The sequence below is a fragment of the Lineus longissimus genome, chromosome 17 (genome assembly GCF_910592395.1).
Source record: "Lineus longissimus chromosome 17, tnLinLong1.2, whole genome shotgun sequence".
Lineage (NCBI taxonomy): Eukaryota > Metazoa > Nemertea > Pilidiophora > Heteronemertea > Lineidae > Lineus > Lineus longissimus.
Window position 1 is genome coordinate 6,897,462 of NC_088324.1, and position 16,765 is coordinate 6,914,226.

The 16,765-nt window shown below is 43.4% G+C and overlaps 1 protein-coding gene across 2 annotated transcripts; it reads left to right on the top strand.

Moving 5' to 3' along the window:
• Positions 1-148: 148 nt before the first annotated feature.
• Positions 149-13,984, top strand: LOC135501181 (protein O-mannosyl-transferase 1-like). 2 transcript variants are annotated; one of them, XM_064793085.1, is made up of 15 exons: positions 149-261; positions 4,834-5,018; positions 5,180-5,367; positions 6,065-6,219; positions 7,093-7,239; positions 7,846-8,020; positions 8,183-8,276; positions 8,572-8,727; positions 9,034-9,347; positions 9,978-10,167; positions 10,600-10,714; positions 11,197-11,414; positions 11,909-12,035; positions 12,449-12,623; positions 13,328-13,984. In XM_064793085.1, the coding sequence occupies exons 2-15, from the start codon at positions 4,848-4,850 to the stop codon at positions 13,500-13,502; spliced, it is 2,400 nt and encodes a 799-aa protein (XP_064649155.1). In that variant the 5' UTR covers positions 149-261; positions 4,834-4,847; the 3' UTR covers positions 13,503-13,984. The 2 variants fall into 2 exon arrangements, with proteins under 2 accessions (XP_064649155.1, XP_064649156.1); XM_064793086.1 differs by lacking the exon at positions 149-261 and adding an exon at positions 4,196-4,279.
• The last annotated feature ends 2,781 nt before the right edge of the window (positions 13,985-16,765 follow it).

Here is a 16,765-nt window from a genome sequence, read left to right on the forward strand (position 1 = left end):
ATTCACACAAAATATAACTTTTCGTTGAAATCTTATTAGGAATATAAAATCGACATATTTTAAAATCATTGATGTTCAAAAAAATAATAGCTATTTGCCAAATTTTGAGGTGACAAAAATATAAAAAATTACCTCATATCAGGAACAACTCAGAATTTGGCTTAAACCCAATTTTCAGGAATGGGCATGTAAAACATCAGTTTTAACCATTATACTGCAGCGAGAAGTAACTTTGGTCGTAGGGTCCTGAAGACCAGTTCAGTAAGTATTGATTACAGTAAAAGATAATGACATGGCAAGCATCATTAGCTCAAATTATCGATGTTATCTGATATCTGATTTCTTGTGCGAGTGTTGTACAGTACACTCTACAGGACTACAGTGTGTCTCATAAAAAAGGCAATCAGGCACAACGAGAACAATGTTGTGTGCGACCATACAGTCTTTTGTTTCCTGCTTGTTTGTTGTGGCCAGCAGTGGCTTCCCTCGCCTGGTAATATGTAAAGTCAAGGACTTGGTGAGCCCCCTTTAGGTCGGGGGAGCACCCCCGAACCCCCCTACGATAGCGTAACATTTTTACCCAGTACAATGGAGGGGAAACCCCCCAAACCCCCCATGTTGGGACCATCCATAGTTCCTTCCGACACATTTTTGTTTTGGTAATGTAATACATTGTGATTGTCCTTATTCACGGGAATCGGGCGTTTCCAGTGATATACGACACAAATGGGTTGTCCTCATGCATTCACTTTGGAAACGCATTTTGAAATAGATGTTACGTCCTGTTAATCGGGCACATCATCATCGCGTACATTGGGAAAAACTCCCTAACGAGACCGGAGCAGCCGGCTGAAAGTAGTTTAATTATTGGCCGCTAGGGTGCAGTATGTCGCTCACCCGAATTTTTCACGCAACTTTTGCTAAATAGAGCTAGTTCTAGTTTGTGATTCATTTTGATACTTCAGATTTGGGTAGTAGACCAAATTAACTTAGTCGTCAGTGTGGTTTTAAGCAGGAAAAACGTATTTGTTTTTCTTAAAGTGCCTTTTTTGGACGGGTATGTGCGATTGTTTTGTTTATGTCACGTGACCTCGACCATGTCGACACAAAATTGAAATAAACCACCCTTTTCTGTCATTATTAAGGACGGATATTTCTCTAATAAAAATATTAATATAATTGGCCAATTTCTTAGGCATATGTAGCGAATTCCCATGAAGATTTAAATTAGATGTTCTCGTAACTTGTTACAACTGGTCTGATTTATTAATTCAGCGCTACAACTGGTCTGATTTATTAATTGAACGCCATTTTGAAAAACCAAAAAAAATTGTTTGTAGGATATACAATAGTTACTCTCTTTATTTCTCATTATCATTCATTATATACTCCCGCACACACGTGTATCTTAAGAGCCCCTCCTAAAGGGGGGCTTATGACTAAGTGTATCTTTTAAATCTAGGTTCAAATATTGATCTGGCATGTATGTATGTATGTAGGCCTATGTCTGGCTGGGGGTTATACGTTGTACGTCATGATGTGTTGTGAAGAGGCAAAAATTTAAGTACCTTGAAAGCCACACCCGCTCGTCCATAAAAATCATCCTGGGTGCACTTGAGATCGGACCCGGGCTCTAATGCATGGTAGCTAGGTAACCGCGCGATTTATGCCGCACCATCAATAAACGATTGCCACTTTTTGATCCGAATTACTTCCGTCCTCCATAAATTACACTTCTGTCCACAATTCCGATTGATGCCGTGGCATTCTGAATTCTGTTCACTCGTGCCAGCCATAACCGAGGGTTTCCTTCGTTGGCGACCCGTCTCGCGCGAGCACGGGACTTGCCTCCTCGCTTGCCTCTCGGGCGGTTCGCCCGGCCTGTGCTGATTGACGAGTTGCGACAGAGTACGGGGCATTGTACTCTCTGTCTCTCATCGGATCCGCCGCGGGTCACGCACCTGTAATCAAAGGTCCGGTCAAGGTTGTACGAAAATAGTCCCTTTAAAATAATTTAATTCCCTTAGAATGCAGTGGTAAAAAAAGTAGGTCAACGGTAAAAATGATTGAAAAAAGCGCCCCCTATGTTCAGACCCCCCAAACTTTGAATTTATCATGCATAACGTACAACGAAAATTTCATGGTTTAACAGGCTAGGATAGGTCTATTTACCTGTGAAAGCGTTCCTCCCAGATTATGTCTGGGAAAAAGTGATGAGCTGATGGATATTGCCTATTTAACTGGAAAATGGCTTAAAACTTCATTACAGGTACGTGGCCCGCTGCTTTTTCGACGGAGCTTTCCCATCGCCGGCGACCCGTCTCGAGCGAACACGGGCCTCTCCAATTCGCCTAGGCCTACCTCTCGGGCGGGTCGCCTGGCCGGTGCTGATTAAGGAGTTGCGACAGAGTACGGGGCCCCGTACTCTTGGCCTCTCGCCGGATCCGCCGCGGCTTTTCTGACAGAGGGTTTCCTTCATTGGCGAGCCTCTCGCACGGGCACAGGCCTTGCCCACTCGCCTGCCTCTCCGGCGGGTCGCCCAGCCTGTGCCGATTCAGGAGTTGCGACATAGTACGGGGCACCGAACTCGCGGCCTTTAGCCAGATTCTGCCACGGCTTTTCCGCCCGAGTGTCTCCAGCGTTGGCGACCCCCTCGCCTTTTTTATGGTTTCATGCCTATATTTTTAAATTGTACATACATGTACATGTACATGTTCACTAAAACCTCATACCAGTCCTGTGGGAAGGTAATCAAAATATAGGCCTGAGCTGAAGCATGAAACTATCAAAACTTTATTTCAGTACAGCACATTCTACATCATCAATTTCTTTTTCATGCACCATCTGGAATGTTTTAATTACAAACTGCCATAACTTTAAGATGAGTACCGGTAGTTTGATTTTTATGCGGTTTTCGCACTTGTGTTCCTTATGTTATGCCCTATTATTTATACCCAAAGTTCAAATTTTGATAAAAGCGTTGCAGGTCACCTTTGAAAACACACCTGTCGCAGCTGTGCAACCGCAGACACTGGGAATGCATCCGATCAATATGAATTATGATTATATTCGGCAGCACTTTGATATTGTCCTACAGGCATGTGGGGCCTCGTATAGCTTTAGAATTATTGTCGTTGTCAAGCTCGGGTCGTTGTACAGGGTGTAAAAGAATAGTCCTGCTACTTTAACATTTGAATAACTTTTTTTTTAAATATGTTTTAAAGGATCATCTATATGATTAATACTAGAACTGGTAAAAATATCTTTATGTCTACCACTGCCTTAACCGCTGGATGAAATCTCCTAATTTTTTGTATGGCATGTAGATTTTACCCGTAAAGCCATTCAGCTACGTCTCTAATCCATATTTTCAGCGAAAAATGTGTTTTTTTCATATGAACATCCTGAGATCATGTGCTTTTTCGTATGAATAGCTGGCCAGGCTAATCGTACGAATTTGTCGCAGGGATTTGATCAGACATAGGCCTACCCCAAAACAATCGCCAACATACGACTTGATCCTCAAAATCAACGACATGCTCATAAGCAAGTTGGAGGGATCCACCAAAACGTATTCGAGTGTATACAGGCCAATTTCTAATGATGAAACATAATAGGACAACTATTCCATTGGATTTCTTCATCGGATTTAATTACTCTGACGGCATGCCAACCGTTTGTTCTTGAAATTGGGTGCACTTGTTATGCTTTTCCGAACCTTGACATCCCAAAAGGACTCTAGGAACACGCTCTTAAACTTTTAGTTAAATTTTTAGGGAAATGTTGTTTCAGTAAAAAAAAGAATCTGATCAGCATAAATTGTAACTAGCCAGTCTATATTATTCTTTGGAAGGAGCAAATAATGGTCAAATTATAATCAATATGAAATGTAAATGTTTCTCTCTGTTGGTTATTCCAATCCTTCCACCCCCCCCCCCCCCCCCACACACACACACACACAACACTCCATGCCCCAAACTCCGCGCAGAGCTCGGGTAATTACTAGTTATTATTATTAAAGGGTGATAGATAAAGTTTCCGGAATAAACACTTAAACAAATTTTATTCAACTTCAAATTTAGCAAGACGATTTTTTTACACCCTGTAGTTTGCTTGATTCTGGCTGAATAAACATTGAGCTGCACACCACATTCAGGACATTCTGAAATCCAGTTCATTCTGTTGTGTGACCTCATCCAGTCGTTTTCAACTTACTTTGCGCCATATTTGCAAACGTTCATCAGGTGCTCGCAGCAACTGTTGGTCGTTCCGTGTTCAGGTAGGCCTTCTTGAAAAATAATTTTTTGAATGTGAATGTTCATGTGCTCTTGTTTGTCTTTAAAGGGGTACACCGTTCATCAGTACTGGTGGTCCAGTTTAATCCACTAATACACAATGCTGTAGTGCAGTTATTGTGAATACAAATTTGTTTAAACTTGGTATTCATAGTATTTGTATATCAGGCTACACAACGGCAATGTTGAAATTTATATTTACTGTGTATTTTCGCAATTGGGCATTTTTGAATTCAATTACAAATACAACATTTTTAACAAACGGCGTAGGCTAAAAGGAGTGGCGGATCAGTGGTGGAAACTATTAATGTGCTGCGGAATTAGGTGACTGGGCAGTGGGCAGCTTGGTTATAATGCATGGCCATACTGATGCCATTGGTACTCCAAAAGCAAAGGGATCATGCACTTACCAATTTATACTATACATCCCAATCAGGAATTATGGACTCATCATTTCATCCTGCAGACTCAACAGACAGTTCCTGTTCAAACTTTCATTGCCGTTTATTCCATATTTGTGACTTTTGATTATTTTTAGGCGAGGCTTTTAGCATGGCATCCGAAACAGCTGATGTAACTCCTGAGATGGAGCAAGGGCGTCCCTCCACGCCCAGCCGGGCACAACCAGCCTCCGTACCAAGACGAGAGCCAACCACCGTTGGCCAGCAGTTGTCATCGGGAGGAGAGGGTAGTGGCTTCCGTTCAAGCGTCACTAGGGACGAGGTATGAAAAAAGTCAAATCGCGAGCAAGAATCTGGTTCTTCCAGAAATACAATCCTGGGATCGGACCCGGGCCCTTTTGCGTGGTAGCAGGCAGTGTTTACCACTAGGCTGTGAGGCTCCTCATTGATCGTCATCATTGATCTGCCATGTTTTTATTTCAGGGAGACGGAGCACCAGTCAGTGAAACGACCCTGCCCACTGACCCCTCGACCGCTCGGCATATCCCTTATGTCAAGGAACGTCCCAGGCCGTTTTCTGTCCAGGTGGAGTTTGACATGGTCCAGTTCATCTTGTTTATCATTGCACTGTGTACGCGGATGTGGAGGCTTGAGCATCCTAATGGGATCGTGTGAGTACTACTGCCGTTTCTGACTGATGCCAGTTATGCCCAGCTCCAAATTGAAGAATGAACACTGCACTGCCGCCAAATTAGGCACAGGGCATGTATTCAAGGTTTCACCATATTACATGTGTTGAAATATCAATCTGTGTCACAAGACAATTGTGGCCTAGTCTCACAGATAGCATCATAAAAAATCACCCATATAGCTCTGAAAATAATTTTAGTACACTTAGATATTTGTTAATTTTTTTGGGCTATCATATTCGTGCATGAACAAACAGTGATTTGTTTGAGAATAATAGAAGCTGATTTTTACATTTTTATAAATAAGTTTTTTGAATTGAGGTAAAACTGGTAGTTTTTGGCGCCAAATATGTCATCAATGGTGGATTTGCACTGAAGTTTGGGTTGATTGTTTGGAATGGATAAGAAGTTGCAGGTAGTGAGTGTCTATAAATGCATAGTTTCACAGCACAGTGGAATCTCCCTTTGCGGACACTTCCCATTAAAGAATAGCCTCTCTATTAGGGACAATAGTGTTTGAGGTCCCTGGTTGTGGTTGTTTCCATTCAATTTGACCATTCTAATAAGGACACCTCTCTAGTAAGGACGACACCTGTCAGTCCCGAGTGTGTCCTTAACAGATAGGTTCAACTGTACATTGTAATCACTGTACATTGCATGTCCAGCTGTTGAATTTCAGTTTTGATGAACTCCACTACTTGCACTTCACACATCTCTACCTCAACGGGACATTCTTCTTCGACCATCATCCTCCGCTTGCCAAGATGTTATTCGCATTCGCTGGCTACCTCAGTGGTTATACGCCGACGAAGAACTACGATAACATTGGCCTTGGTGAGTGTTTCATTGCATATTGCATGACAGATGTTTAAACGCATTGCCAGACGTCGTTCAAATCCTGCCTAATTTCGTGTTTTTGAATTTTGGTCGTTTTCACACAAACTCTACTCGCAGACACCATGTGGCAGAGTTGTTTGAATACTGCCTATAATCGAAATAGCCATACGGTCCAAATCACAATTGACCGCCCGTGAATCACGTCAGTGGTGCATGTTACCCACTGCGTAGGTCGCAGGTAAGTCGTGCGTTGGTCGCATGTAAATTACACAAAATAAAGAGCGATTCATGTAAGTGTGTCACTGGTGCGTTTTTGGCGCACAACTCGCGCGCCACTGACACGAAGCAGGACGGATGTCAATTGTGATTTTGACTGTAAAGATCATATTTTTGGGCAAAAACAGACTGAAATGCATTTGTTTTCATGAATTATGATGGCATCATTAGATGCATCATTAGATGCCATGATTTTCGTTGAAATAGACTTTATAATCTTAGAAGGATCTATTTGATGTATCACTACAACACTGTGATCAGGTTCAACATTACATTACATCCAATTTGGGACCAAACCTAGTGCCCTTACAAAAGGGGTACGCCGTTCGTCATTACATGTGGTCCAGTTATATAGAAATCTAGAAATACACAATGCCGTAGTGCACTTGGTATTCATGGTATTTGTATATCAGCCTACACAACGGCAATGTTAAAATTTATATTTAGTATGTATTTTCGCAATTGGACATTTTTAAATTCAATTACAAATTCTTTTTACAAACGGCGTAGGCCTTTAATAGAGAAGTTGTCCTTGATATAGAGGTGTCCGCTAAGCGAGGTTCCGCTGTAGTTGCATTGTTTTTGTCATTTCAGAATTCAGCCCGGATGTGCCCATCTGGTACCTGAGGTTCGTGCCCGCCTTCCTTGGGAGTCTCCTGGTGCCCGCGGTCTATCAGATCATGGTCGAGATGAAAATGAGTCGGTGGACTGCTGCCATCGCCGCCATTCTGGTCATCGCTGGTAGGTAGTGATGAATAATCGTGGTGCTTACCAAGTGGCGTTTGTCAGCTACATCACTTACCTTGACATTTTTTACATGCCCAAGTACCCTACTAGGGAACTACATGTACAATGCATAAAATGTACGCAATGTATTACAAAATAACTAATTCATAAGGACAAAGGGGGCCATCAATAAAGTATGTACGCATCGAAATGGTGATTTTGATACCCCCTCCCCTCCCCCTGTACGCACACTTTGGGCAAAAGTTCAGGTGTATGCATTTCCCCCAAAAATCCTAGACCCACCCTCCCCCTTCAGTGCGTACATACTAAATGGATGGCCCCTAGGCCACTGGGAATTTTTTTCGACAATCAATGATTCATTAAGTCATCTCTGAAGATGTCATGCCTACATGTATTTCTCCACAAGAAAGGGTTAAACCCATCGTGAATGAAATTCTGTATGTAAAAATTCTCATAACGTCAAATGCTTACACAAGTAGGAGGCCATAGTGTGTCACAGCCATGACATAATTAGGCCCCAAATGTTAATTCATCCCAGAAAGATGAAATTAATGCGAGCCAATCAAATATATTTTTCTCACGAGAAACTTTCTATTTCAGAAAACTCGTTTCTGGTGCAGTCTCGTCTGATGATGGCGGAGAGTCTGGTCTTATTCCTGAGCGCAGCCGCCCTCCTCACATTATTGAAGTTTAGGAATCTCTCACATCGGCCGTTTACGCCGCCCTGGTGGACATGTTTAGTGTTGCTGGGAGTTTGCATGGCCTGTTGTATTGCGTGAGTATGAAGTGGTTCTAGTCAGTTTCGTCAACAACCTCAGCTTCCTTTTCCGTCCTGAGGTACGTCACCAGAGAACTACTAGGCCTATCTGTACAAAATTGAAGTTAAAGCACTTGCTAGTCTTTATTCGTCACGTTCAAAGCGATTTCTTATTTTCAGCACGAAGTATATTGGTTCCATGACCGCTTTACTGGTGTTGATTATCATCTCCCGAGATCTCTGGTCCATGCTCGCAGACGTGACAATCTCAGACGTAAGTTCATGCAAATGAAGCAAATTTGACAAAAAAATGTGAGGTCTAGCAAGACGGGCAACTTCACTTCCACGTTGGATATCAAGAAAATGAGAGACCGGGGCCTTCTTGCACGGGGCTTGTAGTATGATTGCATGGAAACACATAGATGTTGTCGAGATGGGGTTTGTTGCAATTGGTGCCATCTGGCTTTTTCAAAAGTTCTCTATAACTCGCCGGCAGGCTACGGCATGGTTTGTCAATGCTGATGCTTTTACTTCTACGAGTCTTTTACAAATCTTTCTTCTGTTTTCAGATGACCTTATTTAAACACACAGCTTCCCGAATCTTGTGTCTCCTAGTCTTACCGTTCACTATCTATATTGGAATCTTCTATGCGCATCTTAGCATTCTAACGAAAGCCGGGCCTAACAACCAGATGATGACGAGTCAGTTTCAAGCCAGCTTGGAGGTAAGGAGGTTTTGATAAAACTACAGTGTGTATCAATAAAGAGCTTCCTAGTCTGGCTGCAACGCAAGAGGGCCTGGGTTCTATCCCAGAAAAAATCTAAAAGCCTGCGGTAGCGTAAGAGTTAATACGCATCATGATGTTACCAAGAGCAATATGAACAAGACATCGCTCTGTCACAACTTATCTCGGCAAAAACCATGTTTAAGATTATCTCTGGTGCAAGCGCATTGCAATGGGATATTTTCGTTACGTCATCAGATGTTCATCAGCAGTTGGTCATAATTTTGCATGTGTTGTGTTCTCTAGGGTGGCCTCGCCGCCATCACCATGGGCCAGCCCCTGTACATCTCATACGGCTCCCAGATCACGCTGCGACACACGTTCGGCCCGCCATGCTGGTTACATTCCCACAATGCCGTCTACCCGATCCGCTATGAGGACGGCCGCGGCAGCAGTCACCAGCAACAGGTCACGTGTTACAGCTACAAAGACGTTAATAACTGGTGGCTCGTAAAACATCCGGGAAAAAATGTTACAGTGGTTCAAGACCCACCGCCTAAGATTAAACATGGCGATGTTGTCGAACTTCTTCATGGTATAACGGGTAGGCTCCTTAACAGGTAAGAAGGATGGTTTGTTCATTGAGGAGTTTGGTGTGACAACTTCAATGATTACGTCCAGTTTTGTATCATTTCCTGAAAGGGGTACGCCGTTCGTAATCACCTGTGGTCCAGTTAAATAGAAATCCACTAATACACAATGCCGTAGTACAGTTATTGTGAATACAAATTTGTTTAAACTTGGTATTCATGGTATTTGTATATCAGCCTACACAACGGCAATGTTCAAATTTATATTTATATTTGCGCCGCAGTTAAGTTCCACTATTTTATGTAGCACTTTGCGTGCATTAAATCTGCTCATCGCTACTGCGATATACATAAACAAGAATTCTGCTTGACTGTCAACATGGTATATTTTACCTTTGGCTTAAGACTTGGGAGGTTTTTGTTTAACAGATTCTGTCCCCCCGAAGAATTAATAAAGTGAATAACGAATTTAGAAATTGAGTCCTATTTTTACCCCGAAGATGGCAATGATGTTGTTCCAAAGATAAATCGACGAAACCTCTTGGGAGAGAAGCCACTTAGATCAATGTACGTTGGGCCGTAAACGTGGAGATCAGCGTGGTTTGTCTGCTAAAGTGCTCATGGCGTTCATTCCAATGTCTTGTGTCATATTGTCTCCAGCCACGACGTTGCCGCGCCAATCTCGCCCATGAACCAGGAAGTGAGCTGCTACGTCGACTACAATGTGTCAATGACGCCACAGAATCTCTGGCGCGTTGAGATTATGAATAAGGACACGGAGGGCGAATATTGGCAGACAATTCGATCACATGTGCGTTTGGTCCACGTCAAGACTGAACAGGCTCTCAAGGTAACATGGGCCTGCAAAATGTTTCCAAAATATTTAGGCGAAGATCATCTTGTGTAGTTGAACGGATAAATACAGTAGAACCTCTCTATTAAGTACTGTCATTGATAGAGAGGTGTCCTGATAACAGAGGTCAAATTGAATGGAACCTTGGACGAAGTTTTCATCAACCTCACCAGCACTCTGAAACATCAGAAACCTAAATTGGTTGTTTTGTCAGTCCTGAGGTTGTCCGTTATAGAGAAGTTCTACTGCATAATTCCAGTGCAGTGCAGCCATCTATGCTGCTCACTGGGAATTACTCCGAAGACCTGAGGATGTCAACCGGTGAGGTTGATGAAAACTTCGTCTAAGGTAAATCATAAGGATCGAGTACAAAATGAAATGTACAATGTATATCCAAGTTATTAATATGTGTTTTTTTAATCCTCGTAGCTCACTGGCATGCATCTGCCTGAATGGGGTTTCAACCAACTCGAGGTCGCCACGGATAAAGACACCGGTCAGGAGTCAGTCGTTTGGAACGTGGAGGAGCATAAGTATACCTTAGGTAAGATTCGAATCATCTCTAAACTAGAGTTTTCTTGCATTTTGCGCAATGGAGACAGGTTTCATTTGACAGCAGTTACGTCGAAGCAGTGTTCAACTGCTCTATACCTGCAGAACAGAACCTTGTATGACACCATAGTGCCCTGGCATGGACACCGTTTTTGTTTCCAATAAATAAAATATAATTTCGCACTTCGTCACAATACATGCTCGCGAAAAATCTGTCGGTTTAAAGGGGTACGTTCGTAATTACTTGTGGTCCAGTTGAATAGAAATACACAATGCCGCTAGTGCATTTATTGCGAATACAAATTTGTTTAAACTTGGTATTCATAGTATTTGTATATCAGCCTACACAACGGCAATGTTGAAATTTATATTTTGTGCGTATTTCCGCAGTTGGACATTTTTTAATTCAATGACACATACAACATTTTCAACGAACGGCGTATGCCTTAACAGTTATACTTTTTTGCTTTCTAGCTGAGAATGACAAAACGGAACAGGAAGTGTTAAAATCCTCGGAGTTCATCCCGACTGAACCGATGCATCTGACGTTCTGGCAGAAGTTCTCTGAGCTGCAGATGAAGATGTGGATGGTGCGTGTTGACGAGGAGATGGACCATCGCTTCAGCTCGACGCCCTTCGACTGGCTCGTTGACGATCGCAACATTGGATACTGGTTGAGTCCCAGTGGAAATGTGAGCGGAGATGTCTTTTAGGCATTTGGAAATGCTTTGGGTGACACCTGCTTGAAAAGAGATAAATTAGAACTGTCAATTCCCCTCAAAATCATCATCTTCTTCTAATTCTTCTTCAGCGTTCGCTCTGCACTTGGATTGGAGGTTTTATTCTCCAGGGAGTATTCTTCTTCTCCAAGGCGGGATGAGCGTTTTTACGTTCCACTACTGTTCGGTGCCAATTGAATTTATTGGCCTGGTATAAACTCCTTCTTAGGCCAAAAATAGAGTACATATAGAGTACATATAAACTCCTTCTTAGGCCAGAAATAGAGTACATGCAAGCTTCTCATGTTTCTCACTTGGTGGGGTCTTTTACTTAGTACCCTGGCATGGACACCAGATACACGGAACCTTGGTTTTACGTCTCATTCAAAGGACTGCACTCCCCATACCTTGATCTACATGTACTGATGTTTCACTGACCCTTACAACCAAAACGTGCTCCATTCCAGGCACAGATTCACCTCATTGGTAACGTCGTCTCTTGGTACTCTGCACTCCCTGGCTTCATTCTCTTTGTCTTGGCGTTTGTCAGCATCGTCTTGGCGAGGAAGAGAGCTTTAACTTTCGTACCAGAAGGTGAGCTATCACATAGATTTTCTTGATTTTCTAGGTAGCAAAATATGTGATGTCATGATTTGTATTTAGGGGTAGGCCATTTGTAATTACTTGTGGTGCAGTTAGATAGAAATCCACTAATACACAATGCCGTAGTGCAGGTATTGTGAATACAAATGTGTATAAACTTGGTATTCATAGTATTTGTATATCAGCCTACACAACGGCAATGTTGACATTTATATTTAGTATATATTACCGCAATTGGAAATTTTTTAATTCAATTACAAATTCAAAATTTTTAACGAACGGCGTAGGCCTTCAAAGGAGCTGCACGACAGTCCCAAAATCTCGTCCCAAGTAGACCTTCTAATGTTAGAATGGAAAGCATTCCGTTTGTTTATATGTTGACGTGAGTGTTTATTTTCTTGTAGATTACCTGGAGCACATGCAGTTTATAGCAGAGCTGCTCATCGGGGGCTACCTCCTGCACTACATTCCATTCCATCTGGTCGAGTCGACCTACTTCCTGTATCACTATCTCCCGGCTGTCTTATTCAAGCTCATGTTTGTGGCGGTGCTGATGGAGCAGGCGTACCTTCTCATTGCGTAAGTTAACTCTTCAACGGCGTTGGTCAGTTAACCTTTCAGTGACGCTGAAGGGGTTATTGTCGTCCTGGGTGATGCATAACATCACCCTGGGTGATATTGTTCATTCGTTTCGCGATTGGTGACGAGGTTGTCGAATCGTAGCATGGTACTTCTGCTATATACCGTAGACGACCGCGCACGGCACGTTTTTTGTGCAGTTCACGGCACTTTTCATTCTTTTTCATCGATTATTTTGATGTTCCACGAATAATTTCGAATTGATTTCCCGTCCTTTGGCAACTAAAGATGCCCTTTAGACTTCGGGAATAGCTGCCAAATGATGTTGGCAAGTCGCGCTGGCGAACCAGATGAACGGCCGCCATTTTTTTTTTGGCCGTGAACATTTCCACGTCCGCCGATTCGACAACCCCGTCACCAATAGCGAAACGAATGCACAAGATCACCCAGGGTGATGTTGTGCATGCACAATGTCACCCAGGGTGATGTTATGCATCACCCAGATAGAGGCTGGGTGATATTGTGCATCACCCAGGACGACAATAACCCTTTTGGCTTCAGTGACGGGCATGGCATGACATGCGCACGTCCCCATAAAAATATTGAGTGAGTTGAGAGCTGAGCGTCAACAAGGACATTGTTAGACCAGATGAAGATAGACCTTTTCTGATATTGCCTTCAACTGCTTTTCCATTTTATTCCAGATCTAATCCGAGGCTGCATCACCTGGCTGTTGGCCTCATCGGTTTATGGCTGTTTGCAGTCGTCATGGTCTTCTATAGATTCCTCGGTGTAACCTATGGACTTGTCAACTACACCAAAGAGCAACTGATGGCCTTAGCACTTAAGTCCACATGGGACTTTGTCCTGAGATCCTAGACTTGATTTAACACCTAATCTACAGGAATGGAGGACCTATGGCTACAGACTTCAGACAAATGTCTCTAACACACACTTAAGAAAAATCCACTAATACACAATGCCGTAGTGTAGTTGTTATGAATACAAATTTGTTTGAACTTGGTATTCATAGTATTTGTATATCGGGCTACACAACGGCAATGTTTAAATTTGTATTTAGGATGTGTTTCCGCAATTGGAAATTTTTTAATTCAATTACAAATTCAAATTTTAACAAACGGCGTAAGCCTTTAAGGTAATAAAGGCCAGTGAAGTACGTATTTGCCGTAATAAATTCTAGTCTTCATTGTTTACAAAAATAGCCAAATCATTCTGGTGCCACATTTCCAACGAGATTTTTTGCTCATCTTGAGGCCGTTTTATAACAAGATTTTATTTGAAAATGTCAAATCTTATTTAAGTTATTAAAGAGGGATAACAGGCAGAAGCTAGTTGGTCAATTTAGTCATCTTAAAATTTGTAACATTCGGATTCGGCAGAATCAAGCAGCAAGTGCAGGCAACCAACCCTGTTACGGAAGTAGCTGCGACTCTCCGGGTACTTCTCATCTCTCCGAGGCATGGCCAACCACCTTTCCGAGCTAATCCAGCCACGAACTGAAGACCACCTCTTAACAAAGCTGTTCTATGGACTGTACGTCTCACTGACGGTTTTTTCACTGTGGCGAGGCTATGCCACGACACCCAAGGAGCTATGATCAGGTTTTCAACACAATGTGCATCTCTGGTTCCGAACGGAAGAAATCAAAGCATGTATTTCAACTGTAACGGCTCAAACGCTAAAGCCAGAGGTTTGAAAGTCGAGCTGGCTCCTTGATGGTCCTCGCATGGGCTCGCCACAGTGAGGAAGCTGTATAAAGTAGGCTGAACGGTTCATATGAGGTCATTTTCAGTTTGAGGCTCGATTTGCTCAGAGAGCTGGTTGGCTACAACTCGGAGAGGCAGGAGATGCTCGGAGAAGTTGCAGCTGATTCCACAGGGTGACCACGGCAAAAGAAGTGCTACATTTCCCTCATCAGGACAGGTGGCTGTGAAAGATTGAGCTGGCACCCGGGACTTCAGTTCAAAGGACTATCTATTATACTACACTGCAATGTATACCAATGTACATGTACTGCCATTATACAGAAGTACGCAATCATGACAATGTGGGATGACGGTGGAGGTACCAGAACTAATTTGGTCTGATTGTGGCCGTCTCCTCTCTCAGAGTTTTGGTAAGACCGTCAACATACCAGTCTCAATTCAGCGTGGTTGTGACTGTCTCATCCCTTTCAATGTGTTGGCAAGACGAAAGACGCATCCAGTCCAATTTGGTTTGATTGTGACTGTCTTATCTCTCTCGTAGTTTTTGCAAGACGGCATTTAGAGGTTCCAGACAAAACGGCGGAGGTATCGGAACAAATTCGGCCGGGTTGTGCTTGTCTCCTCCTTTTCGAATTGTTGGCAAGATGGTGGGTACCGGGCCTAATTCGGTCTGGTCGTGACTGTCTTGTCTCTCGGAGTTGTGGAAAGACTGTGAACATACCAGTCTCATTTCAGCCTGGTTGCGACTGTCTCATCCGTTTCAAAGTGTTGGCAAGAAAAGGATGCACCCGGTCTAATTGATCTTATTGCACTCTCAAAGTTTCAGAGTGTCTGATTGTGACTGTTTCATCTCGCTGAGAGAGTACGCAAGACGGTGGCCACAGGATGTACTTGATGTTGCCGCCATTGTACATAAGTACGCAATCATGACAATGTGGGATGACGGTGGAGGTACCAGAACTAATTTGGTCTGATGGTGACCGTCTCATCTCTCAGAGTTTCGGCAAGACCGTCTACATACCAGTCTCAATTCAGCGTGGTTGTGACTGTCTCATCCCTTTCAATGTGTTGGCAAGACGAAAGACGCATCCAGTCCAATTTGGTTTGATTGTGACTGTCTTATCTCTCTCGTAGTTTTGGCAAGACGGCATTTGGAGGTACCAGACAAAACGGTGGAGGTATCGGAACAAATTCGGCCGGGTTGTGCTTGTCTCCTCCTTTTCAAATTGTTGGCAAGATGGTGGGTACCGGGCCTAATTCGGTCTGGTCGTGACTGTCTTGTCTCTCAGAGTTGTAGAAAGACTGTGAACATACCAGTCTCATTTCAGCCTGGTTGTAACTGTCTCATCCGTTTCAAAGTGTTGGCAAGAAAAGGATGCACCCGGTCTAATTGATCTTATTGCACTCTCAAAGTTTCAGAGTGTCTGATTGTGACTGTTTCATCTCGCCGAGAGAGTATGCAAGACGGTGGCCACAGGATGAGGCGGTCACAACTAGATTAAATTGGACCTTGCACATCTACCATGTCTCTAAGAAATCTATTGTTGGAACAATAGATTATACGGTGGAGATACCAGCCCCAATTCAGTCCAGTTGTGAATGTCTCATCACCTTCACAGTGATGGGGGGACTGTGTAGATTCCAGGCCTAATTTAACGTAGTTGTGACTGTCTCATCTCACTCACAGAGATGGCAATACGGTGGAGGTAAAGGGCTCACTTTCGTCTTGTTGCGACTGCCTTATATCTCCCATAGGGTTGGCGAGACGGTGCGGGACCAGTCCCAATTTGGCCAGGTTGTGACTGTTTCATCGTTCTCACAGAGTTGGCAAGAAGGTGGCCTTACAAGGCCCACTTTTGTCCTGCTGTATGTGCCTCATCTCTTATCGTTGAGGGCAAGACGGCACGTGGCAGTACCAGGTAAGACGGTGGTAGTATCATAACCATTCGGCCGGCTTGCGATTGGCTCATCCCTTTCGAAGTGGACAAACATATTCGGTATAGTTGTGACTGTCTCATCTCTCCCACACTGTAGGCAAGGCGGTGAACATTGCCCACGATTTGGTATAAAACTGTTGTGATAGTCTCATCTCTCCACAGTGCTGGTAAGATGATAGACGTGCTGGCCTTATTTCGGTCCAACTGTTACCGCTCATCTCTCTAACAGAGGTTGGTGGACTTAGAAGGCTCCATTTGGTCTGGTTGTGACTGTCTCGCCTCTCTTTATGTTTTGGCGAGACGGCCCATGAGGTCCGATTTCGTCTAGCTGTGACTGTCTCATCCCTCTTACTGTGTTGGCAAGAGGTTGGCCGTAAAATAATGATTCGTCCTAGTTGTGACCGCCTCCATCCCTCTGAAAGTATTGGCAAGGCAGCGGAAGAATCTGCAGGCCCGTTTCGATCTAGTTGTGGCTTTG

Coding starts and splice junctions, on each gene's coding strand:
- LOC135501181 (XM_064793085.1), top strand. CDS start 4,848: ATGGCATCCGAAACAGCTGATGTAACTCCTGAGATGGAGCAAGGGCGT. Junction 7,240..7,845: donor CGCCATTCTGGTCATCGCTG/GTAGGTAGTGAT, acceptor TTTCTATTTCAG/AAAACTCGTTTCTGGTGCAG. Junction 10,715..11,196: donor GGAGCATAAGTATACCTTAG/GTAAGATTCGAA, acceptor TTTGCTTTCTAG/CTGAGAATGACAAAACGGAA.